At 44.2% G+C, this 26900-nt stretch overlaps 2 protein-coding genes across 4 annotated transcripts in view; one reads left to right on the top strand and one right to left on the bottom strand.

Moving 5' to 3' along the window:
• ITIH2 (inter-alpha-trypsin inhibitor heavy chain 2) overlaps positions 1 to 21129 on the bottom strand; it is a 217179-nt gene extending 196050 nt beyond the window's left edge. Inside the window, exon 1 of the mRNA XM_080394049.1 lies at positions 21115 to 21129. The gene's annotated coding sequence lies outside the window, so the exon portion shown is untranslated. The remainder of the gene's footprint in view (positions 1 to 21114) is intronic.
• SFMBT2 (Scm like with four mbt domains 2) overlaps positions 1 to 26900 on the top strand; it is a 117507-nt gene that overhangs the window by 39659 nt on the left and 50948 nt on the right. The window contains exons 5-7 of one of the 3 annotated variants that reach the window (XM_080394054.1): positions 13197 to 13285; positions 16427 to 16673; positions 23018 to 23115. In XM_080394054.1, coding sequence (XP_080250180.1) covers positions 13197 to 13285; positions 16427 to 16673; positions 23018 to 23115 — 434 coding nt within the window. The remainder of the gene's footprint in view (positions 1 to 13196; positions 13286 to 16426; positions 16674 to 23017; positions 23116 to 26900) is intronic. The other 2 variants (XM_080394056.1, XM_080394055.1) reach the window with 2 other exon arrangements.

Here is a 26900-nt window from a genome sequence, read left to right as displayed (position 1 = left end):
TTGGATAATGCGAGGCTGGATGCTTACATTTTAGATAGGTTGTGTAGACTGAGGTGAATCTAGACTTGCAGTGCCTGTGTAAAGGCAGAAAAAGTGAAAAAAGGTGCTTTTGGCTATTCTCTGGGTCTCATGCATATCCAGTGAGTTAGATAATAGAAAAAAAACTTTAAAACATCAACCAAAACTTCCATCCTTTTTAAAAAAAATATTTTAAAATATAGCTATAATGCTTTGAATAAAGCTAAAATAAATAGAGCTAAGAAAGAGTTGTCTTAATTACTCTTCTGTAGTGTATTAAACAATACAATGCATGTAATAAACTGCAAGCATCATGCCTGCTAATTCTCATTTTCCTGTGGAAGATGGAAAATGAAAAAAAAAAACAGCCCACCAAAGCGAGTGGATTTTGTGGACATTGAGTCCCTCTGTATGTCTTCTGTGTTTTGATGCTTTTGTTCGTAGCAGATATTTGCTGTGGACTGCTGGCATTGCCACGGAAGGAAGGTAATTGTGCAGTGAACTGGTTTATGCTTTATGTAAGAACATTGTGCTGCTGTAAATTTGTTGCATTTTACAGAGCTGTCTCCAAAGAATAGCCTTCAGAAAGCAGCCACGGGATTTAGAAGTGAGAAAAGGCACTTAGTATGTGAGATAATTGGATGGAGTTTGGAGGTGTGAGGTCGGAACCTTAGGCACACGATTTATACTGCAATGACATCCCCTTCCAGAATGGCCCATAACTTTTAGGTGCTGTGATGCCGCAGAATCCATTTGGGGCTGGCCTGTGAGGTGCCAAAGAGATAGGGCATAAAGTGCCTCTCGTGTCCATCTGCAAAGGTGAGCCAAGGGAAGAGTGTTTGGTGTTTGGATCAGGATCAGGTAACCTCCAGATCTCCTTTCCTCCACTAGCTCTGCTTTCTGGCATCAGAGAGAGCTGGCACAGTGCAGTGTTATGGGAAAGACCCCCCTGCTATTTGTAACAACTATTGGCATGGGCCAGCCCCTGCCTGACGGTGGTCAAAGGTACTAATTTAGGGTATAAACCAAGCTGATGGCTATATTGCAATAGTTCTGGCTATAGGTATGAATGCTGATTTGGATGGGGATTTATCCAGGAATTGCTGCGTTTCGCTTTGTAGACATACCTTTTTTCCTCTTTCTACGTTTCTCTTCTGGAACTAGTACACAGGGAGCATACGAAGTGCTACATGTGAGCTTTACCAGGCTGGTGATGAGCAAGCAGCACACATACACCCTCCCCAGTGGCTTTGGAACTTTAAAATCATGATTTTGCAAAGTGTCTGTACATCTCTGCCTGCCTGCGACAGCACATCTCGGTGCCTGCAAAGATGACTAAATGCTTTCTCGGCTTTCACCTGGAGACGCTGCAGTTTGGAAGTAAAGAGCTGTGCAACTGCCTGCAAAGTGCAGTTTTGTGCTGGGAATGTGGGGTATGTACCTGTGCCTCATACAGGCGCACTCATAACCTGTCTCCTGAGGTCACACTCTGAGGTCTGTTGTCTGGGCTGCTTCTGAGCACTTTGGTTAGGATGCTGATTTTGCCTGGATAATGAAGGTCTGAAATTTTATTTATTTATTTTAATCTCTAGGGGATAAAAATGGATTTAGAAATTACAATCAAAATACCAGATCCCCCGCACCCCACCCCAGCCCTGATTGCTCCTGGACTGCTGATTTGACAAGGCGTTCATTAAGACTCCTGGGTCTAAAGATTGGGAGTTTGAGCTCTCATCGCACAAGATGTGTCTCTTCTGCACACTGAGCATGGCGCTTAATGCAAGCGGAGGAAAAAATAATCAAGGAATGTACGTGGAGGCTTGGGGTTAAGTGGCAAGAACTGTGGAGTTGGGATGCTCATTTTCACAGTGAGCCGTCACCCTAATGGACATTGATACTAATGATGGAGGAACCCCCATGGTTATATGGTTTGTTCAGAGCTTTCAAATGCTGGGCATTTCCTGGCTTTCAGAAATACCTTTCAGGATCTCTGTCTGTGTGTGTACATGTCTTGAGACCATTTCAGTCAGCCATTCCTGCTTAACTTCAAAGACTGTTGTTGATAAAATGAAATTTGGTTACCTTGTACCTAGAATTGAATTGGGCAAGGAGCAATGTTACTGCTACACGTAAAGAATTTCTGTTTAGGTAAGAGTGAAGGTAAGACATTTTGGAGAAGCAGAAACCGCTGACTCTGAGTGAAACACTGTGACCTTTTGTAGTTATGCATCAGGTTTCCTCCTAATTTATTGCATCGGTAACCAAGAATAAAATCAGATGTTTTTTACCATGTTGGATACTATAGCAAGATCAGAATAATCAGCCTTCATTCATGCCTGCAGATACAAGAGAACAGATAACTGACCCAATTAAAAACATTTGTGTCTGGAGGACCTTTTGCGTTCCCAAGTAAGTTGCCAGGCAGCTGCTCTTCTCAGTCCGTGGTGCTGCAATGGGGATGTTTCTGTTGTTAGGTGCCTAGTCTGGATGATAAGGTTTCAGAATTGTGTTCCAGGTGAAAATAATGTAACAACACTTTAAAAAATAGAGTTGCACATAGTAATTGAATACCACCCTGTTGAGGCTGGATGGCCACAGGTGACATTTTGTTGCACTAAGGGACCAGGTGAATGGATCCGTTGCATCCCTGCAAGGCCAAGGGTGGGAAGCGGTGAATTCCCCTGACCTCTTACCATCTCCCACCTGTGTCTCACCTTCCCTCCTCCCCTGTGCCTGTACTCCCAAGGGAGAGCAGTGCTGCATCTCAGTGGTCCCTGGCTGCACTGTGTTGCTTGAACTTGCATGAAGTCTTCTTACAGCAAAGGGACGTGATAAGTGCAAACAGAGCTGATAAATTTGCTGCTGTTCTTTATCTACATAATCTGATTGCAATTGATAGGTAAAGCCACCAAGACAGAGCAAAGCTGCTTCTCATTATCAGTGCACCTCTCCTTTTTATCCCTTTGTTTTCTTTTAAATAATCCGGTGCAAGTAGGGTATTGACTTTACCTGAAGGGAAGTAATTAATCACAGTACTTATGAGCAGATCATATACTGCAGGTTGCATGCAGGATGGGTACCTGAGGCTGGTGTACTCAGTCAGTTGAGGCAGATGGATGCAGGTTAGCGGTACGTAGGTAACCATGCTGTTGGGATTTATTGGGCAAATTTCTCTTCTGATCTTGAGCAGTTTAACTTGCGAGCAGAAAGCCATAGCAGCAGGCGCTCTGGAAGAGTGTGCCTGTTTCCAGAATGTTGCGTTTGGGGTGAAGGCAGCTGAACCTACTGCATGGAAGTGCCTCAGCAGCTGCTGGTGGTGACCCTCCTGCCAGTTATTTCTTGCTAGGCAAGGTGTCTTGCTAGGCTTCCTGAGTGGCAGTGGATTAACAGAAAGGATCGCTGCAACATCTTGCATCATTCATAAAACTAACCTCAGTGCAACAGTATCCATTCACCCTGTCCACACGCTCTGATGCTTTTCTCCCACAGCATCCCACATCCGTGCCCTTTCCTCCTGCCACCTGTAGTTCCTACAGCTGGGTTGGAGACATAGCACAGGCCAGAGCAAGCTTCAAGAAATGAAAAGCAACTCCCAAACCACCCGCTGCTTTTTTTATTGTTAAAAAGATAACAGTTAATTAAGGACTGGAGAAACCCAAGAGGAACAGTGTGCATGTCTGTGAAGGGCTCAGAGGATGTTAACAAGTAATGTCTCCTGTGGACAGTGAGACATTTTTTTTGCACGTGAACTTGCCTGTTTTGACCTAGAGAGCATAAGTGGATCATTTCTGGAAACCTTGAATGGCAGCAGGAAGGATAACAGTTGCATTGCACTGAAATTGAGTATAGTTGCATAGAAAAAACTGTAAGGGAGAGAACCTAAAGCGTGTGCTCATGCCTTTCTTTGGGTTTTCTTCCCTTTACTTTTTCTAATCAATGGGTGCTCCTGTGTGCAGAATTGGGTATGCAAGGATTAAAGTCTTTGCATTGGCCACTTAAGGCCATACAAAGTGCAGCATGGGTAGTCTTGTCTTCAAAATGGGATTGGAGTGTTTTGGGTAGCCCAAAAAAACAAAGCACACCAAGTTATTTTGAAGACAATTAAAAATCATGAAGAATATTCTTATTATATGAAGCAACCCATGTGGGCTGAAGAAATAACATTAACTTGAAGTTTACACATTTTCTGTTTTGTTTAATAAAAATTACTAGATAATTAATAGTTACAAGAGCCAGTAGATCAACTGATAGCTTAAAGCAGCATCTTCTAACTGTGTACAAGGCTGGCTCATTCTCCTGCAGATACCACGCTTCCTTCTAGCATCTGTTTACTAGCCTGTTTAAATTCATATGAGTGGGACCACAGTGTACTGCTGACTCCAGGCGTGTATTTTGAGCACATGTATCCTTTGATGGACAGTTGCTTATAACTTCTGGTTTCCATGAAAATCCTGTTTATAATATTTTCTTTGAAGGCTTTCCCTGTTTAAGACAGGTGTATATAAGGTGATGCCTGAGCTCTGAAGTTGTTACCTCTTGATAGTTGTGGCTGCATCATTAAGAAGCCAAATCAACAGCTTTTGATGCACTTTTCCCCCCCCCCCCTCTTTTTTCTTTTTTGGAATGCATTTTTGTTATTTTGTGTTCTGATTCAAACTGCAGAACTCTGCTGGTGTGAGAAGATTGTTTGAAGTTTTAACTAAGAAACTCTAAAGTCTCCAGCTCTACTTGGCATTTTCCAGGGAGCCCACAAAAAAACCCAAACCAAACAGTCATTTTTATAGAAAATGCCATTAAATCACTAATCACTAGCTTTTTAAAAAAGGTTTTTTTTTTTATTTACTTTATTTTGGAAATGACTAACAGGGGATCTGGCTTGGTGGGATGTGCAACAGACGATGTTCCCTGCCCTGAAAGACTTGGGGAGGGGTCAAAAACAGCGCAGAGGCAGCTGGAGCCTTTTGCTTAGGGACATGGGAGCACGGACAGCACTGGCACCCCCCTGCTGTTTTCACATCCAGTGTGGTTCACAAGGATGTATATAGTTCAGCAAGCCAAATGAAAGTGTTTGGATTCAACTGTTTTCTGTCAAAATGCTGTTTTATCAAAATGGAAATATTTTGTGAGAACATGTCAGTTTTGACAAATTGTTTTGATGGGTGAAGTCTAAACAAATTGTTTTAGCATTCTATGTTACTGTGATATAAAGACATCTCATTTTGACTCTACCATTTAGGCCTTTATAACATAGTTCTAACATTTATACGTTAAGACTTTTTGTATAAATATTGCATCAAATGTGTGACAACTTTAACATTAAGGAAAAATTTCAATATTATAAGGTTTGTATGTTTTTGTAATATGCTATTTACCTTTTCAAAAACTCCGTATCTTACCATAGAATCACAGCATCACAGAATGGTTTGGGTTGGAAGGGACCTTAAAGACCACCCAGTCCCACCCTCCTGCCACAGGCAAGGACACCCCCCACCAGCCCAGGTTGCTCCCAGCCTGGTCCAACCTGGCCTTGAGCACTGCCAGGGATGGGGAAGCCACAGCTGCTCTGGGCAACCTGTGCCAGTGCCTCACCGCCCTCACAGGGAAGAATTTCTTCCTAATATCCAGTCTAGGTCTACCCTCTTTTATTTAAAGCCCTTCCCCCTTGTCCTGTCACTACATGCCCTTGTACAAAGCCCCTCTCCAGCTTTCTTGTCGGCCCCTTCAGGTACTGGCAGGTGCTCTAAGGTCTCCCCAGAGCCTTCTCTTCTCCAGGCTGAACAGCCCCAACTCCCTCAGCCTGTCTTCATAGGAGAGGTGCTCCAGCCCTTGGATCATCTCTGTGGCCCCCTCGGGACTTGCTCCAACAGGTCCGTGTGCTTCTTACATTGGGGGTCCCAGAACTGAATGCATACCCCAGGTGGGGTCTCATTGTCTTCTTAAAGAGCCTGTATCCTTCCATTCCAACACTCCAATCAGAGGATCCATCCTACCACGTCTTCGTGATGCCAGTAAGATCTGTTGCTGGCACTGGGATCAAACTGGTAGGAGTGGGATGGATTGAGGTTCCACTCCCCTGGCAATTTTAGGTTAGTGTATCTTAAATCTGTAATACCTATATATAAACTTTTGAACATCCTGAATTACTTATTTAGAAGATTTATTTTTTAGGAGATCTTGATATTTTAATTTATTTCATAATGGACTGACAAGAATTGCCCAGGTACTGTCCAGCTATAATTCTTTGTTTTAATTGTTTTGTTCATTCCAGGCCTAGGAAAGAGTTAATTTTTTAATAATAAAAATAGTTGCCACAATGAGAGCATTGTCACTTAGCAGATTTATCCCAAAGATTTTTAACCCATTTTATAAAGCTTTTGAAGATGCTGTTCTTCACATATGAGAAAATTGAAACACTATTGTTTACAGAGGTTGATGGGGTCCAGAGGGGATTCTCCAGTAGAGGTGTTGACAGGTTGCTGGTGATCTGGTGTTATTCATAAAAACCCAACATGAAACCCATTTTTTTTAAATGTATGGACAAAAATGAGCATAATTTGATATTATTACTTGTCTTTGGCCTTGTTACTGTGGCAGCAGCTCAGGTCCGCTCAGGGCCAGGGTTAGGTTGTCCTCATGCCTGCAAGCTCATACTCAATGTGCTCAAACAGTAGGTAGATAGATGGGCATAGGCATTCAGTCATGCATTATGTATTATTTTGTATTATTATGCGTTATTTTGAAGTAATGGCACACTTGCTCGATGGTCCCTGGTGGCTGGAAGCATGGTTTTGTTATGCATTTCCTCGTGGCTGGGGAGGGCAAGGGTATCCATGAGGTGTGAAAGGCGTTTCCAAGGAGTAGCTTATTTGGGTGCTGTAACCCAGTAAGGTATTGTGTTATTTGTTCATTTTACTGAATGCAGCAGTTCAGATTCCTGAGTCTTGCTCTAGTCAGTGCAGTGAGTGGTTTGGGGAAAAACCACCAGTCATAAAAAAGCAGAAAATACCATGCATGTTCTTTCCCTTGTTTTCTAAGTCTTTCAGATTTCAAGGTTTTTCCGGGGCTTTGCAGTGTATGTTTTTCCAAATTAAAAAAAAAAAAAGAAGAAAGAAAAGAAAAAGAAAGAAAAGAGAATAAGGGTTTTTATATAAACCCGTGGCCTGGGAGAAGTGGCTTTAAGAAAAACAGCAACTGCTAGGAGGCTAGATAAAATCCTGAGTTGGTAATGTGATAATAGTATCTCATATTCATTGAATGGAGTGCCTGTGACTCAGTGCTTTCATGGGACTGTAAATGTTCTTTTAATCTCTTATTTCTCTAGAGAGGCAGATAAATCTGAACCCATTATAAGCTGTGGCTGAGGCAGGGCACTGAGATTTACAGGGCACCAGGAGTGAAGCTGCTGTCCTGGCTCTCAGGCAGGAGGTTAGTGGGGTTACAGGGGATGCAGTGATGCAGGGTGTGCAGCGCTCTGGCCTCTTCAGCCACTCTTTGCGTAGCTTTCATGGCCAGCATGCACTGCGCAAGGGGAAAGGGCTGTTTTTGAGGAGCTGGTGCTGAAAACCTGGTGCACAGTGAGTGGTGCTAACAGTACTCTGCACATCAGCCACTGAGCAGGTTACAGCAGCCCCTGGTCCTCGGCTGCTGCCGCGGTGCCGAGGTTTGGCGCAGTCAGATCCAGCCACAGCCTGGAGTGGTTTGCTTGGGAAGATGAGACGAATGGGTAAAAGCGTGAAAATGGCAGGGAGTCAAAAAGGGAGAGAGGAGTTGGAGTCAGAGAGGTTGGGAGCAGGGTGAATTCAGTAGGGAAATAAGTGGGAAGAATTATTATTGTTGGAGGCATGTCAGGTGTGATCTGTTTTTTGATGGAGTTGAGCCCTCTGGAAGGGGAACACAGTTTTAGAACGTGTACTGTGACTTCTGTGGAAATAAAGAGAGTCTTAATGTGGAAGGGGTCCTTTTTCCTTCTACTTTAAGAACCTGGTGTAGTATCTGCCAAGCTGGAAGATGGTCTCTGAAATGAGTATTTTTTGCTGGAGGAGGCAGGAGGGCTTTGCATTTTCCTGTGGGAGACACAAAGGCAGTGCGCTGCAGAGACTGTAGCAGAGCAGGGATTCCTGGTTTTTACTTTTGCAGGTGTGGATAATTTCACTGACCCCTGTTAGGAGGAGGCAAAGTCTGGGCTCAGGCTCAACCAGCCCAGCCTGGTGCTGAGTCTGGGAATTGCTGCACTGCTGCGACAGCTCCTTGGGAACTGGGGAGAGCTATGTGGGATCTTTCTCAGGTCTTTCTGTAGTGATACAGAGCCAGATGAATTTTCCTCTCTGTGCAGTTAGTCCTGTATGAGTGCAGTCTGGAGCAGAGCTGTTGGCTCTGCTATGGATATACCTTGGACCAGCACCGTGCAGATCTGGCCTCTGTTTTGGGCTGCTTTGCTCTAAGGAAGGTGGTTCTGTGGCATTTTTATGGTAGGAAGATGCTTTAAAGCCTTTGGCCTTGGAGCTGCAGAGGTGTGAAACAACCACCCATGTGGGCTCCAAGAGGAACTGAACTCGATCCAAGGGAAACAGGCACATCTGCGTACAAAAGCTGCAGCTCCAAACAGGGCTGTGGTGCTGCTTGCTAAACCTGGAAAGAAAAGCAGTTGCGGGAGCCCTGGCGTTTCATGAGCCTCGCTCTGTGCAATGCATGCCTTGTATTTGGGCTGTGCTGTGTCTAATCTCGTGCAAGCTCTGACCGATGCTTTTTCCCTGGTGGGAGTACTGCTAATACCTGTCTCCTCTCTGGATAATCTAGTGTTTAATCGTTCAGTTCAGCTCACACTGTAGCCTTTGCATCAGTGGGTCACTAAACTGAGTCCTTTTTTCTGCTACCGTGCCTCTGCTTCTCTTGAATCATTTTCTCTCACTATGATAAATTTGATGGCGGGTGGCCCCCAGGGTCTCAGACCATTGCACAACCTCATAACGGTCACTGTGGTGCACATGTGCAGGACGATGGCACTGGCACTAAGATGGGTGTGCTGCTCACAGCAATATTGGGACTCTTGGTCAAGCTCTGTCCTTGTAGAGCATCACAGCCTTGTGCTCCAGAGGACCACTCCGTGTGATTGTGTTACTGTTGTCTTGGTCAAGCAAGCCATCACTGCTTAGGATATAATTTCCAAAGTGGCCTTGATGTAACAGGAATATCTCAAATGCTTTCTTGTCATTTGGCTGGTTTGGAGCCCCACGGTGGGGTGGGTGACAGTCCCTTGCCAAGGTGCCACCTTAATGAGCTGTGCCTGGTGAGGGAAGCGGTGGGCATGCAAAGGGACAGGTAGCTTTTGATACTGACCCCTGTGTAGAGGGGATTTTGGGCACTGGTAAAAGTCTTCCAGTTTTGTCAGAGGGATATTTCATCCTATGCCACCTAGGCAGAAGTACCAGGGACTTTTTACTGTGAAGACTTTTGATCACCTTTTGGGTCTGTGCAGCTCAGTAGGAGCTAGGGTGGTGTGAATTAGGGTGACATTAATTGTGTGTTGGTAAATGACTGCTTGTGCCTATCACACTTTGTGATTGGAGGGGGCTCATCAGGCTATTTCAGTGTGAAGGTTTGAAGGACACATTTTGTCCTCTGTGGCTTCTGGCTTTTGTAGGATGACCTACTTCCCTGCATGAAGTGGTTCTTTTTGAAAGGATTTAATGAGGAGGGTTTCTTTTGCTTGATTTCCTTGTGTTTCCCCTGTCTCCCACAGCACCGCAGGCATAAACTGAGGTTCTGGAGGTGCATTCAGCTTGACAGGTTCTGGGTCAAGGGGGTTTACAGAGGTCTTCTGGGAAGATGAATCCATTGAAAGGTAGAGAAAACATGGATATCTGAGCCTGATGGACCACTCCTGACTCACAGACATTACTTAGGAAGGAAAAACTGTTTTGAAAGTAGCAGTACTAGTGGGGCTTTGGTCCCGGTGGGACAGGATCCTTGGTTCTGCCCACCTTCCCATCCTGCCGGTTGGCCAGCCAGCTAGCTACAAATGGGATCCAAAAGCAGAGTTCTTGCAGCCTGTCTGCAGTAGCAGAGGTTCAGTTGGGTCTTTTCCTGTGTTTAACAAGTGAAAATGTGAGTTAGTGATTGAAAAGCAGTGGTTCAGTTCACAGGTGCTGAGTCTGATATGCCAGAGAAGCACCAGCATTTCTTGAGATGGATGCTCAGGTTGGGCACCCATGCATTACACTGCTAGCTCTCCTCATTTACCCAGCAGATTTTCCTTTGTTTGAATATTCTTGTTTAACATTTTGTTTGGTCCTCAGAGGCTTTTGCAGATAGATGCCATGGAGGTTCAGATTCACTTCATTACTACAAAAAATTAGTATTTACATTGTAATAACTTGAACGGTAGTACTGAGAATGATGGTGCTCTGTAGGCACCGAAGAAGGTGCAAATCCTCATTCCTAAAATTTCCAGCATGGTCTATACTCTCTCAGACGTTTTCGGAGTCCCTTTTTCTACACTGCAAAAGAATAAAGTAAAACACTGTATTTGTGTGGGGAGGATGGCTCTGAGACAGCTCAGAATCTGTGAGTAGTTTGTTTTGTCAGCTGAGTCCATGTAGTTTGAAAACAAAGGTTACCTTGGCACTTTAGGACTTTGGAAGCCTGTAATCCAGATTTGAATGTGGAGAGGGACACTCTCTTGTGTAGGTGTCAAAAAGCTGTGAGGTGCAAGTCATCTAAAAAGGGATTTTTGCTTTTGAGAGGCCTTAGAAGGTGTACTGAGTGACAGACAGCAAGATCTGCAAATCGGGCACCTTTAAGACATCTCAAATAGGGCATCTGGAAATGAAAGCCCCTAAAATCTGTTATCAACTTTGAAAATCCTATTTCCCCCACCCCCGCCCCCCACCCCCCTGCCAGCTCTGAAAGTTCGATTCGTGTTCTTTTTATCACATTTGTCATTCCTGAGTAATGAAGCTCTGGCATTCAAAAATGTGGCTGACAACTTTGTGGGTATGAGCCAGAATGAAGTTCAACTTGCACCTTTCTTGGATGCACCCAGTGCTGTTCACAGCAAGAGGCAGAAGTCTGAGCTAGAGGGACTCCATTCTCATTCATTACGGCAATTACTATCTTCTCACTGATGCCAAAATTAAGCTTGTTTGCTTTATCCTAATGTAGGTGGACAGGAACTGACGAGGTATACGCAACAGGAATGTTGAGAGAGAAAGTGCCATGTATAAACCATTTCTTCTCAGGCTGTTCCTTCATCTTAAATAATGTGAAGGTCATAAATCTCCTGGCAATCATGCAAAATCAGTGCTGTGAAAGACTTAGAATGGTTCCAGGCAAGTTCAAGTATTATTTTATAGAGGCTCAAGTCCAGCACTTCAAGGTTTGCTAATTTTAAATACATTTAAATGCACTTTTAAAGTCATTTAGGTCTATAACTTGAATGTATAGTTCAGGTGACTTTGGCGGAACTGACTTTTGGGGTCTGCACAACTCAGAAATGGGGTCTGCTACGGGTGAGGTCTGCTGGGCATGGTTCCTGTCTTTGTCTGTGGCCAACTGTATAGATTGCATAAGGTATTTAGGATATAAATTGTGTATGGGCCAGAGTCCAAGTGTGCCAAACACCTATGCTGGATGGAAGCCCAACCCATGAGCATGCTGTGCCAGGTTTTGTGGCAGTGTCATGTAACTGTCCTTGGACAAACCCAGTGCTCCGTCTTTGCATTTCTTTAATACCGTGTTTGGCAGCAGATGGCTTGAGGATGCATTCTGAGGAGGCTGAGGTTTGGTCTCCTTGGCCGGAGGTAATGGTGGCAATATTTGTGCCCACAGTGCTGTTTGCAAGTGCATCCGGAAGTCCTCCTGCTCTAACCACTGAGACTCTTAACACTCAGAGGCCCAAAACCTCAGGTTCTGCATGGCCTGGGCAGTGCAGTAGCTGACACCCGCCACTGGGAAAGACTGGGAAGTCAGTCACCGAGCTTTTAAAACACACAGAAATCTCACCCTGATGTGTGTGCAAATGTGAAGTGCTTCAGACTGGGTTGCTTTTGGTTGACTAATGTGGTATTTCCCTGAAGTGTGGAGCAAAGGACTCTGCTTCTTTTGGGCAGACCATGAGGGCTGCTATCATTTAATTATATTCTGGACCTGTGCTGGTTAATTACAGCCCTTCCTGGGCTCCCCGGTGGGGTAGCGGTCTTTAAACCATGCATCCACTTGTTGGTTCAGAAGAGATGTTTTGATTTTAAAATCCTTGTGATTTTTCTCTTCTGTAGGTGTTGCTGTGTTAGCAACATAGCTCTATCACTGTTGGTTATCTCACACGTAAGTAAGATTTTAGGGGAGAGAAAAATGTTTCTGATGCAATTTAATTCCCATTTATGGGCAGGTGGAATGAAAAGTCTGGTTTCTGGGTTTCCAGTGGCAGATGTACAATGCATTGGAAGAGGCATCTGTATCTCTGAAGCTGAGATTTGCTGAATTGCCTTTTGGTGCCCAGCTTTTACTGATTTGAACAAGAATTGAATCTGAGTTTCAATCCCAGAGGCTACATTTACGTATTTCAGTTCATATCTTATGAAACCATGGATATGGATCCTAAAGTGACACAGGCTTACAGTGTTTAGCTCAGAAATTACTCGAATTCTTTTTGAAATGAAGTGGGAGATCCTGATGAATACTTTCAAGACTTTCTTCTTCTTGGCAGCTGATAAACCATGTTCTCAGGGCTGATTTTTCTGCTCTGTGGGGGGAAGGCACCTGGAGTTCCTGTTGTCCTGTCGAGGAAGTTTGCACAGCTTTTTGTTTATCAGAGGTCATTAGTGAGCAGACAAAGAGACACTATAAATCATCTTTGAGCCTACGTGATAGGCAGGAAAGGAGCGGTCGCACAAGCAGTGGCCGATGTTGAATGGGAGAGGTGGAGATGATAAGCCACGCCGTCGTAAATCCCTGTCTGCGATTACTGTGGGGCAACACCTTCACTTATTTTGGGATGAACCGTGTGCACGGGTTGCCCAAGGAACCGGACAGCAAGCCAGCTTTTCTCCTGGTCTGGACTGTAATTGCATCCGAAACTAGAGAGCTGGTAAACCCTAAGGGGATGTTTCTAAAATATGTGTGGCAAGTCCGTTGCGGTCTGCTGTGCTAAGCATTGCTTTTCTTTCCTCCCCCCTCCCCAGCAATCAAAGAGAAATACATGGACTGGACGGAGTTTCTCATACACGATTTAACCGGCGCCCGGACTGCACCTGCAAATTTACTGGAAGGCGTATGTATTAGATTGCAGTTTCTCTCTGATACCGGTGTCGCGGTGTGCATGCTGCCCGCGGTGTTGATGCTCCTGGTGTGTAGGGCTGTGTGCTTGCAGCGTCTGTGTGCCGTCAGCAGGGTCTGGTCCAGTGCTGGCCCAAAGCCACTGGCAACGTTGCCTTGGCTCTGCCGGCTCCGTTTCTGACCCGGGGATGGGTAGTTTGTTCTGCCTTTAAGCTGGAGGGTGGTGCTTAGAAAGTTGGTTACTCGAAAAAGGCTAGGTGGTGAAAGAGAGCGTGGAGAGGGGCCATAGGAAGGAGAACACAGGCTTTCAGTGTCCCATTAAATCCACCCAGCTGGTGAGTTGAGTCAGGACACAGGTTGGAGACGGGGGCTTTAGCAGGTTGATGGGGAGCGCCGTCCGGTTTATGTCTGTATGGAAACAGCTCCCCCAAGGACTTTCCCTCCACCTAACCACGGCGATCCGATGTAGCAGGGAAGCTGGGTGAGGTGGCCTCAGTCATCAGCAGTCAGAAGAAGGGCGTGGTTTTTTAGATGCACCCATATGACCAAGAGCCCAGTCTATGAGGCATATTCACAAGGTGACTTGCACCTGGGGCAGCCTTGGCACGCTTTGAGTTCTTGGATGAAAATCCTGCAGTTCCACCTCGAAACTGCAAGAGCAGGGCACTTCCTCCATGGAACCTGCCCTGCTCTCGTGTGGATGCTATGCGGGCATTTGTAGAGAAGACAGCCTGTCCTGCAGGAGGTAATTCTCTCTGCCTCTCTGTGTTTAGGCTGAGAGGGAAGGCATACAGGCAGTTGCCCTTTGTATAAGTGCTCACATTGGCTTTTTGGAAGCAAGTGTGCATCCAGGCACCACATTTGATCGCTTTGTCCCTGGTCACTCCCACCAACTGCTGCTGCATCCTTTTTTCCACGTGCCTGTGCAGTACGAGCTGCCTGGCAGGGAGAATTAATAGCGCACCATCAGGGATGGTTTTTTCCCCCTAGTCTGTTAGGTGAACAGCCCTTGCATGCCCAAAATAGTGCACGTCCTCAGGTCTGCTTCATCCCCGTTCCTGGACCACTCCCAGGTGGCATATGCAAAAAGCTGGTGGTGGCCAACACCCATCTCTGGTGTGTGCCAGCGCCATCGCAAACCTCTCCATTCCCTTTCTGCAGGCAGAGAAAAGAGGCAACCCCAGGCAGAAACGCAGAGAGAGAAAACATTGCATTGGCTTGAAATAGTTTCTGACCCTTTTCTGGTGTTTTATGCAATATATGTGTTCAGTGCTGTCTGTGTCGTGCAATGTATGTAACCCCCTGTTGACAGATTTGCTGTTCGTGAGTGCTGCAGATTGTTGTTATACTGTTAAATCAATATGTAGCGATGCTTTTTTTTTTTTACATGCTAGCTATGCGTATAAACAGTTCTTGTTTTATAGTAAATGTTAATATTTCATGCAAGCTGATTATTAATCTTAGCCATTCAGTTCTCAGGGGTAAGTGACAACCCATTGGCTTAAAATTTAGCACACAAATCAGAGAAGCAATATTCGCTTTTATACAGCCAGGGATTTATTATAATAAGTTAAATCATTACACCATTGGTTCATATTAAAGAATGTTTTGTGGCGATGAAGCAGTTGTATGAGAGGGAAAAACCACCATTAAAGTAGACTTCTGTTACATTGCTAAATTCTGACACTGCATTTTGCCATGAAATAATACTTGAAAAGATTATACAGGTGCTTGTAGCTTGCACTGTAGAGGAGTGCGTTATAATGGCAAATATATTGTTCTGAGAAATATCTGTTAATCACAAGAGTTGGTGAAAACTGTACACGGGTTAAGGTTTTAGTTAATTTTAATTACATTTTTTACCAAATTCTCATTCTGTTGCCTGCATTTTGGAGTAAGAGAGGTGTAGTGAAAATTGGTTGCATTTCAGATTTTTGGATATTTTCAAAATTCAATAGCAAGGGGAACTTTATTGAAAAATAAGGCTTTTTCCTCTCTTTTCTCTAGCCATTCCTAGAAAGAACCATCCTGGGCTGACTCTGATTTACAGAATTAATATTTAAAAAAATACTGTGAAAGGTTTATATTGTTTAATTAAGTAGAAGTGGGACAAACATGCAGGAAGAGAAAGAGTCCTTGTTTTTAATACATTTTGCCTGTGCTTAGCATCTCCTTTGGGGACCAATGCTCCCAACTCGGGATGTTTTTTTAGTGCTGCTCTTAAAGCTCTGGAATTGAGAAATTGCGTAAGAATTGGAACTTGCATTTAATACAAAGAAGAAATCTAACTGTTCTGTTAGTGGAGAAAAGCTTGACAACACAGAGAGGCTCACAATCACAAAGCCAAAACACTGAGTCCCAAAGGTATTGTTCTGCAAAGCATCTCATGGATTTTTAATGCCTGCGGTTGGCAGCTTTGCAGGTGTAAAGTTAAGCACATGTGTAAATGGTTGCAGAACCGGGATCACAGAAAATACTGTATGTAAGCACATAACCTCAGTCACTGGGATTTCTTGGGCACGGTGGCTTGACCTGGCAAATCCTGTGTGCCTCAGGCTTTGATCCCAAGACCACTTAAGCTGGTGGGAGCCTGCCATGCATGGGCTTTGGAGTAACCACCACAGACTCTTGCATCCATGGCTGTGGAGAATAGTTTGCTCTACGTGCCCATAGGAATGAGGTGAAGCCTTTGGTGGGAAAGATCAGGGCACAGAGAGCAATTTCAGGGTCATGCCCAGAGTAGATGCCTTTAGGTAAATGCCAGTGTCCAGTCCTGTGATGGGCTCTTATCAGCTGCATTCAATGAGAATTTGGTTTGAAATCCTTCAATATAACTGGGCTTTGAGTTGTTCAGGAGCATCCTAAGCAGTTGTGCCTTCTGGGCCATTCCACCTTTTATTATTCTTTTTTGTTGTTGTTGATGATGTCGGTTGAGAAATTAGCACAACTGTTGTTTTCTGTTTTACTTCTGAATTTGCACTTGGAAGACATTGGGTAAAATAGAAGAAGAACAGACTGTTTGCTGATCGCTTGGATGATGGTGTGAAAAACAAAAATAATCTTCTGCTGTCATCTGTTTCCTTGAGAAGTCTTCAAATAAAGTTTAAAATAAGGAGTTTTGCTTCTATTCAAACAGCCTCTGCGAGGAAAAAACCCTGTAGACCTCATTACAGTTGATTCCTTAATAGAGCTGCAGGATTCCCAGAATCCCTTTCAGTACTGGATAGTTAGTGTGGTTGAAAATGTTGGAGGAAGATTACGCCTTCGCTATGTGGGATTGGAGGAGACTGAATCCTATGACCAGTGGTTGTTTTACTTGGATTGCAGACTTCGACCAGTCGGTTGGTGTCAAGAGAATAAATACAGAATGGACCCACCTGCAGGTAAAGAGCCTCCTGAAAATACTGTCTCCCTTTGTGGCATTTACTGATGTTTTGAGATATTCGTGCAAGCTGTTGCCTCTTCTCCAGTGTTCACATTGCTTTGACAGTAGTTTCTACCTATAACGTAGATGGCATGTGAGAGCCATCTGATTTGGCTTCAAAGTGGGCCAGGGAAACTGTATTACATTTATTTGATAAATTTGGTTTAGCTTGGCTCACTCCTGGAAGGAAGCAATGTCCGATAAAAACAGTTTCGTGCAGTTTTCCACCAAGAAGCAGAGCTGGTGGGGATCGTCCAAGGATGTGCCTGCTTACCCAACCCTTCTCATTGGTGTTTCAGTGGCCAGGTCTTTCTGGCCATGCTGTAGGTATCCTGATGGAGGCCTCACTGGGAACCGGTCTTCTGCTGTCGAGTCCTAGGAGACACCTCTCAGCATACACTAGGCTCCATTTGCTTTCCCCTCAGCCAAAGACCACTTGCCCATTTGTCTTTCCATGGCCACACACATTTGTCTTGGGAAGCCGTAGACCTATTTTCAGGTTTGGAGAAAGTCTTTTGGGACCCTCATGGTCCCTCTAACATAGGTCTTTCATATTCTGCTGTAACGTTGCTGTACATCTCTGAAGTGAGAGCTGCCTTGTGTGTAACCAGTGAGAAAGTGTACTGAGAGTGCTGGATGCATCTGCCTGGCCATGCCAGACCGCTCATCAAGGGGTTATGGGGTGTCTGTTGCTAGAAGGTAAGAAAGTACTCCTTTGAGTAAGGGTTGATGGGGTCTTTCAGATTTAGAAGACCACAAATTTTGTCCTGCATTTTCTCCGAGGGAATGAAGTCTTTGCCAGTATGTCAGACCAGGTTCACCGTCAGGAGATTGCAACTTAGAGAAGCAGCTCTCTAGAGCTGAGCTTAGTGTTCAAACCAGCTTGGATGGAGAGGGAGAGAGACTGTGGCTAGGCCAGCCTGCAGTCAGAAATTGGAAGCTGCAGATCCAGAGGCAGGAGAATTTCAAGGGACAGGACCCAGAAAGAAGAGCCAGGCGCAAGCAGGCTGAGCCAGGAGGCTGGGCAGGAGCAGTGTTTTGGGGTCAGCTGGAAGCAAACTCCAAATGGTGGGACTGGGTGTGGAAAAAGGAGCACGACTGAAATGGCAGGGAAAGAATGATCACAAGGATGAGTGTAGGGGAGGACTAAGCATTGCAGAGGTTTAGCAAGCAGGGTATGGGCTAAGGACCACACCACATCACAGGGGCTCCAGGCTCCTTGAAGCCTCCTGGAGAAGTGTTTGCAGAGGCATTCACTGGCTGGTTCTGGGACTAGCTCTGGAGCTATGCTTCCATCCAGGCTGTACCTCGTGACAATTAAGGATGACTGGAAGGGTGAATTTTCCTCACCATCCCATAATATTGGTCAAAACTATGAAAGTTTCTGGACAGTTGAGTTTCTCTCTGCTCGGGGTATTTGGCTCTGCATTGGTCTGAATGGAGTTGGTTGAGTCAAGTTGGTTGGCTTGACTTCTCTTGGAGTTAAGGATCTGGTTAAACACGACAGCTTAGACCGCTGCATGCATGGTCTTCCTTGGGGCAGAAAGTGTGCAGCGTCTGTATAAATAAATATAAATAATAATAAAAAAATAAAATAAAAAAATTAAAAAATAAAAAAAGCTGTGGCTTATGCTTGGGCCACAAAGCTGTTTGCCAAGCCCTGTGGAGCATGGCCCCCCTGTGCTAACTGTTTGCACCTCCAAGCTGGATGCCCCAAGACTACTGTTTCCCTTGGGAGATGAGGCGCTTTCTTGGTTAATGTACAGGTTCTGACCCAGTAGACCTGTCCCACCTTTTCCAGTGTAGGCGAGCAACTTGTCCAGGCCCGTGCCTCATTTTCCTTGTGCTGTGGGTGATTTTTTTCCACGTCTGTCAAATGATAGCAGAAAGGTGGCCCTCCTTTGGGTAGGTGTTTCGGATGTGGCTTCTGTCCATTGCACCTGATTCAGAGAGGTTACCCCAATACCTGCAGCTGTCGTGTTCACAGGTCTGTCTGGGTCTCGGGTCTAACTTGGGATCTTCAATGCTTTTTGGAAGCATGTGTTTTTCTTCACTGATAGGTAGGAATCAATGTTCCCCATCACTTTTAGATGTGAATGCTGGAGAGTGTGAATATCACTTGCTCTGTTATTTTACAGAGCGTTTGTATTACAGAGAAACACTTTTTCATTGACCATCTTTGAACCTCTTGGCCTGTATAGGTTTGGTGAATCTATACAGAAATGGTCTGGATGAGATTCTTCCTTGTTTATTCCATTCTCTTTCTACTCTTTCCTTCTTTTATCTGGTTGTACTTCCTTCTCTGTGGATTCACCCATCCCCCTGCCTTTCTTTTTCTTCTAATTTTTTCTGTCATCTTGTCTCTAAACTTGTTATTAGGCTCTTTAATTGCTGAAGTTTAGGTTTCTTCTCCTCTTTCTTTGCTTTAACTGCTTCTAAAATTTCTTTCTCTTGTTCTCATCTGCCTCTATCTGATACCTGTTTCCAGTCCTTGACGTTTCCTTGGTCACTCACTTTTTAGTGAACATTGTTACTAATGCATTTATGCCCAGGTCTTCTTCCTGACTTCTCTTGGCTTAAATAGGTGGTCATGACTTTCCATCTCCTAAAGCTAGGTCTTATAGGAGTTTGCTGAGAAAAGACCCTTCGGGTCTGAATCCTTCCATTTTCTCACAAGTCCCCTCCTGAACTCTGCCCCCACAGATCTTTCTTTGATCCCCTCTTCTGGTGTACCCAGTTGTCAGGCTCTGCACTCCAGGGAGTAGCTGGTCAGGGATGGGAACCTGATGAATTTCTGGAGTCAGGAATACTGGTTGTTCCACTTCTGATGTAGTGGACTATATCAGCCGGTTTGATGTCCACCTGTCAACAAATTCATAAAGCACAATGGATGAATAAAGCATATGAGACATTAACCCACAGGAAGAAGAGGGAAAAAAAGCCCAGTGGCTGGTCTTAGAGGTTCTGTTTCAAATTCAAGAGTCTGCAAAATAAATGTTGGAGCAAGCAGGCAAGCAAGCAGTAGTGAGTCGGCAGGATGAGATGCTGGCAGTGGAGACCTCTAAAGAAACAGGGATGAAGCTACTAAACCGCAAACTGTCAAAGGATGCAATTTCCTAAGGACCTCAGGCCAGGAGAATGTGCAGGGACATCTCCTTGCCTGCTTACATGCTTCCTGGTGACTACTGTAGTAAATAAGATTTGGACTAGAAAGAGCTTTGTTGTGGGAAAAACCTAGTATGAACCTTCTTAGGAAAGAGAAGGAGTCTGTGGGGAGGATATTGGTTTTTTGCACATCAGGGTTAAGTTCGCCTGCTGTACTGTAGGCATCCAAAAGACAGTTCATCATGAACTATTGCTTTGTCTTTATGATCGATGGAGGAAAGGGGATGCCTAAGACATGCCTGACGTAGGTCAGATGAAATGACGTCTTCGTAAGCCTATGTCTTTCCACTCAGAGGGGTTGAAAGCAATGAACACAGACCTGGTTATGTAACTTCTGAACATCTGAAGCCAGTTAAGGTGACTCCTTGATTGAGAACAGGAACAGCCTTAGACTGTATGATGAAGCTGTTTTGAATCTCCTCCAAGAGATGCTGAGAACACGCAGCTCCTCCCGAATCAGGCTGCACATTCAGTGGCTATCAAATGAGGATGTTCAGTTCTACGTCAGTTCTGCAGGTTGTGACAGCACTTTGCCTACTGTCGACTTGGATGCTGCTTATGCATCTTCAGCTTTATCTCCCTTCATATCAAGGCTGTGATTTTTCTGTGTTGTGGGATGTGCAAGGTTCAGTTGCACCTTGCACAGCAGTTTGAGGTCAGTCTTCGAGATGTAGAGCATCTTACATAAAGGAGATCCCATGGATCCAAATGCCTACAGTATTTTGGATGGAAATGTCTCTTTTCTGAAGCCGTCCATATCCTGGCACCCACTTAATGTACAAGAATGTGCAAGAAGGTCCTTAGGAAATAGCATCCTGGCTGTCTTCTCTAAATGGCAACTTTCAGGGACTTTGTATGTCTTGTGAGCCCTTTTAAATGAGGCAAAGGGGTCACAGCTTATTTTTTCCCTCAGATGCTTATTTGAATCCAAACTTAAGTGCCCTTGCTAGTGCAAATTGGCCCGGGCTGCTTGACACAGATCCACCAACGGTCTTGCCTCAACTGTTTATGCAGGAAGAGACCGTCTCGTTTTATGTTACTTTCTATTTAAAGACAAATTGGCAGTCATTTTAATTGCTCACTCCTTGTTAAACTAATACAAATTGACACAGTACACTTTCTTGGAATTACCTACAACCCCATCACTTAAACAAAATGCTTTATGCTCTTTTAACCGTGCAATTTAGTGTCCATATACTTGCCAGCATAAGTGAGCTGCCACTAATTAAATGCACATATGATATTGCTTGCTGGCTATTGAAACCAGTGGAGTTGTCCTTATCTCTTGAAGTTTGTTGCTGCTGCCTGAAGAAGTTGCTGCTTGTTTTCACTGATTTGGGGCAGTGTCACCCAAAATGCCACTTGCATCTTCTTTCCTGTGCTTCACTGCTGTCGTGGTAGAAGGCAAGGGTCTGTTTTCAGCTTGCTCTCTCAGGGGAGCAGGGGAGCATCCAGCAGGTTTTTTCTGAAACTCAAGATTTTTTGTTAGTTGAAACAACAGTCTGGCTGCAGCTTGGGGCAACATCGTACTATATTGAGTATTTCCCTGTTTGACATAAATTAAACCAAAAAGGAAGAAACAGGGTGAGTCGTTTTCCTCCCTGCACTTCAAGCTGATAAGACCTTTGCAAGTAAGGGAGAACTGGAGCAACAAGGCTATAAAATAATGAACAGTTAGATAAAGAGTACATTTCTTAACACTTGTGACCGCTGCTCATGCTGTAAACAAAGACTTGAAATGTATATTCCCATTAATAACCAGACAGTTGAGAAATTAAAAATACTGCCCTGAAAGGTTAACATTTCCCTTTAAGTGTTTAAATTCATATGCATATCCTTGATGTCTGCTCAGAAGTAGTGAGGTCTGATATAGTGGAAGTATAAATACATCCACTTCCAGTGAGTGATTCTGCAAATCCTATTTTGATAAGGTCTTAAATCTGTTGAGATCAGAGCATAAAATTCTCTTGTACCATCAGTGCTTGGTGAAAACAGTGCTTGCCAATTCTTTTTTTTATACATATTTTTTATTTCCTCCTTCAGAATTGTAAGATACAGCATTAAATCTTTGCTAGCTAGTAAATATATATAGTTATTAGATGTACAGAATTTAAATGCAAATTGGGCCAAATTGCACTGCAATGTAAGTGCGTAAAGCCAAACCGACAAAAGCAAAGCTTCACACTGTTCACTCTGTATCAAGATTCAAGTTTATTATTGAGTAAACGTTCATTTCCATTTTAATAATTGTTGCAATCTATCTACCTATCTTGTCTCTTTAAGACCTTGATATGAATGTTCTGCAATAACTTGTTAGGTGCAGGATAACAATATGTTTTCTAGGGCAGAAGTAAATCCAATATAATGTTCTTCATAATAGCATTGTTTCCTACATTGTTTCCTTTGATGATTCATAGGCATTTCACTGCACTGAACCATAAAGGGCTTGTTAATATAATGATTTAATAATATTAAACCTATTTAAAGAAACTCACTGAAAGCAATGTGAATCTGCACAAAGATGTTGCCTAAAAGTACCATGATGAAAATTGCTAAGTGTAAGTCTTTGAATGGGGGTGATGCTCTGGTTTGAGTGTGGTACCAGTAGACGAGTCTGGGTGGGGATCTGGCTGAAATGTTCCTTCCCACACCTACCCCCACCCACCGCAAAACCCCCACGACCCTGCAATAACAACAACAACAACAAAAGACTTTCCAATGAACAGAAGCCTTGCTAAAGATATTTCTGGTTTTGATCAAATAAAACTAATACTGGCTGAAGACCTGAGGCTCCTCAAACTGGAAAACATCAGGTATTTTGAGAACTGAAAATCAAAGGAGAGTTTTTGTGATTTTCAGGTAATGAGAGAGCACGGTTCTCATTTCTTCAGCAGTAAAAAAGGACATGCATATTTCTGAGTTTTGCTCCACGATGTAAAGCTCTATATTCTTCACATGTGCCCCTGCTTGTTGCTTTTGTGTTGTATTTATCCATGCCGTACAGCTTGGAATATACGCAGTATTCATTTCACTTGTATCCCTTTTTATGACACAAGAACTTAGAGTCTTTCAGAAATGTTTGATCCCCCGACAGTCACCTCTTGGTTTTGTTGGTTTTGTTTGTTGTCATCACTTTAGATATCTATTCTCTGAAGACTATGTCTGAGTGGAAATGCGCTCTGGAAAAATCCCTTAATGATGCAGCAAATTTTCCTCTTCCAATGGAAGTGTTCAAGGTAAAAGATGCACATTTTTCCTTCACTTACAGAACCCGCAATGAGTAAATATGATGCAGTGTTTAGCGGCTTATGTTAAACTTCTGCAGGAAAGGCCGTTGCTCTGATACATAACCATGGAAGGTCACAATGAGATGTTTGTATAAAATACGGTTTTATGTGTGGACTTCCCATTCTGAGAGCTGATTTCTTGCAGTCAGTGTCTTCTAGGGGCTGGAGGTGATCAGCACTGATTTCTCCAACATTATTTTTAACGTGTCTTATGCTGTTAGACCTGTGCAAATGCATTGTGTGCAAATGCATTGTGTGCAACTGTGAAATTGTAAGGCTACAAATGTGAAAGCTGATAGAAGTTGGACAGTTTTCTGTGACCCTTACATGAAAATTTTCATCTGATCACAAGGCAGAGAAACATCCTTCAGGGTTCTATAGTGGAAGTGGGAGATAATTTTGCTCCCACATCCTTTTTTTTTCTCTGTCTCACTCTGGTTTTTAATAATTAGAGATGTGCTTCAGCCCTGAGGCACCAGCTTTAATTTCCCGTGCAAATCTGTACTGCTATTAATCATGATGGCTCCAGATAATCCTGATTTCTAGCACTGCCCACCTGGTTTCTAACAGTTACATCCTCACTGTGGTGTGATGGGCAGTGTGGCTGTGGGCACAAGAGGATGCTCAGGGAGGTGTGTTGAAGCACGGTGGTGCCTTTCGGTCTCTGGTATCATCTCTTGCTTAGGGATGTGCTCCATCACAGTGCCCTCCCCACCACCATTCCTGCCTCATCCAGCCTGGACACCCTGTGGGTTCCTTCCCTGTACTTAAGCAATGGGACACCCCAAAGCACCCATGCAGGTGGTGCAGTTCACATGTAGATGTGGCACACAGAGACATGGTTTAGTGGTGGGCATGGCATGTTAAGTTTACGATTGGACTCGATGATCTTCAAGGTCTTTTCCAACCTAAATGCTTCTGTGATTCTGTAGTTGGAAGAGGGCACTCATACTGTCTATCCTGGCTGGCATGCCACAAAACCCCGGTGCCACCTTGACCCTTCCTACAGGGATGTGCCGGCAGCTCCTGGTGAGGAATCCAGGCTCCTTGACCAGCTGAGGTGCACTTGGATTAGCAACATCACTTTGGGAATGTTCGCTTTGCTAATGGCTCAGGCAGTGACTCGGTTGCTAGCTAAGCTCTGCTAGGCTGGGGGAGGGAAGATTTCTGCGTTGGCTTTCAGTGTGAACAGGGGTTTGGGAAGCTCCGTGTTGTGACGGGAGTGGCGTGCAGAGAGTTTTGATTCTCTGCCATTTATTTCATGCGATACTTCTGTCAGCCAACTCTATTAAAGTTTGCGTTTGCAGTTTCAAGATCAAAAATGCATTGTGTGGGGCAGAGTTTAGATCACTGCAGAGAATGCCTGATGTGTAAATTTTATTCCTGCCTATATGAAAGAGCGAAGAATGTTTCTGATGAGACTCATAAAACACCTCTTCTTTTTTAAAAAGTTTATAACTAACATCTGTTTTGCTGCCTCTTCTCAGGATGCCAGACTTATACCTACTTACATTAATTATGGCGTGAGGGTCATAAATTTAAATTAAGCAAATCCCAGTTGGTGCGCCATGCAGTTGGAGCTTGCAAAGATGTTCCTCTTAGAAGACAATGCAAAACGTCGGAATGCTTGAATAGAGCAAGAGAAAAGTTACTTTAAGGCCAAATGTGACAAAAGGCAGGATTAGGTCAATAGGGCTTATTTATTTGTAATGTGAAAGCTGAGCACAGGGTGAGCTGAATTTAGTGTCTGGTGTTACCTAAGCCCCTGGTTCTGGTGCTGGGGAGGCAGGAAGCTGAATAAATTGTTTATGTGTGGGCATCACTTCATTCTGCCCATTTAGGGTGAATCAACCACAACTTGTACCTCTTGACTAAGAAGAAAAATATGGGAGCTTCTCCATGCCTATGAACATGTCTTCCTCTAGTAATGACTTAAACATGAGTTAAGGAAAGGCTTTAAGAGACTATGGGAGGGTACACTTGTCAGATCTTGCAAGATAAGCCAATAATTGTGTGGGACCATCAAAGAGAATCCCAGATCCCATCAAAAAGCATCAAATCCAAAGATGTCATTTTTACTTTTTTTTTTTTAATTTTTTTTTGCAAACACAGCACAGAAGAAATGTCTCTACATGGTGCCTGGGGCTCCGTACTACTGTAACTGTCATGTGTTGGATGAGATATAAAACACAGGTTGGACAGCTGGCAACTGTTAAAGATCCTCTGGAAAGCTAGAAATGTTTACTTTGGCAGACGTGGTAAACTGCTCACTGAGCAATTATATTCTGCATTTTCCACATTTCCCTACAGAAATCCATCACTGAGGAGAGCCTAAGTGTGTGCTTTGCTCTACAGAGCTGAGCGGTCCCTAGGGTCAGCACCTGCATGTTTGGCCGGGTTACGACTTAAATCACTGTTGTCCTTTGAGCTGTGCACGACTGTGAGCTGGTCCCAGGTGGTGGTGCCGGGAAAGCAGATCTGCTTTTTTGGTGTGAGAAGTGGCTCCTCTGAGGGGTCTGCCAGCCCACCATTGCTGCTGCTGCTGGTGCTCGTTGGTTTTGGTGTAATAGGGTTGGGTTTTGCCTGAGACCTCAGAAGCTGTTCTGGAATTATCAATGCTCAGAAGTGTGGCGGAGGTGAATTTGTGGTGGGCTTCGGCAGCAGAACCCAAAATCCTTTGCAGAGTGCAGCACTGATCCCCTCTTGGCACCTAAGGAGAGGGCACCAGCCACCAGACCACATGAGCCGGTTGCAAAAATCAGGGGAGAGGCTGAGAACAGGTTCTTACCTTCTGGTGCTGTTTTACACTTGGCTGTGTGTGGAAAGTGTTCGTAAAATGCTTTGGGGTCCTTTAAAGAACGTGATGTTCAACTGCTGGAAAATGCTGTTGTTATATAGCTGCTAAACATAGTATTTTGCAAACTGCACATCCTGGAATAAGTTTTTTCTTCACAAAAGCTTTTTGCAACACACCTACTATTTTGTTGTTCCATTCTTTTCATAAAACATGTTGATCCTTAAAGAAAACTAAATACAGACAGGATTTTCAAGTGTGTTTGAATGGTTTAAGAGCACAAGTCCTTCCAAAAGGCCACAGCTCAAGGAGATGTGTCCTTTGCTGTTTCTGCTTTGATTTCAGGGTGCTGTATGGTTCCCTCATGCTTGGCTAGGTATCGGTCATAAACGATGGCTTAAGCTTCAGAGGACACCTGAAATAATGGTCAGGGCTTTGGGTATGAATAAGGATGGTCAAAGTGTTCCCGGGGCCTGATTTCAAGTTAAGTGTGAGAGTTTCAGCAGTTAGCTTCAGTGCTCGCATTGCTGGTGCTCTCTGAGATTGAGCCTTGCATTGGGAAGCCAGATGCCAAACACGGCACGTGCTACCTCTAGTATTTATGAATCAATGCATTTTTTAGAGTTAAAGCCCTGTAGCCTGTGTAAGATGAACGCTGGACACAGATGATGGAATTTTGTTTCCTAGGGAGAGGCAGATAGCATCCTGGGCATCTTCTCTGACACCCCATTATGCCTTCCCTGGTCTCCTGTACCATACCTGTGGGTCCCGTGCAGATATTGTCAATCCTCAGGGGTCTTTCAGCTCACTCCAGATGCCTCTGTTTGGGCAGCTAAATCCTACCCAGGATTTGGGGTGCCCATCATCTTTCCATAGATGTTGCATATGGGCATCCTATCCCCAATTCCCTCGGATTGCTATAAAGTGGGTCGTGATGACT

Source organism: Falco punctatus (genome assembly GCF_963210335.1).
Source record: "Falco punctatus genome assembly, chromosome: 6".
In the NCBI taxonomy this organism is placed as follows: domain Eukaryota; kingdom Metazoa; phylum Chordata; class Aves; order Falconiformes; family Falconidae; genus Falco; species Falco punctatus.
Note: the sequence above shows the minus strand (reverse complement) of the source record. Positions and strands in the feature narration are given on the sequence as shown.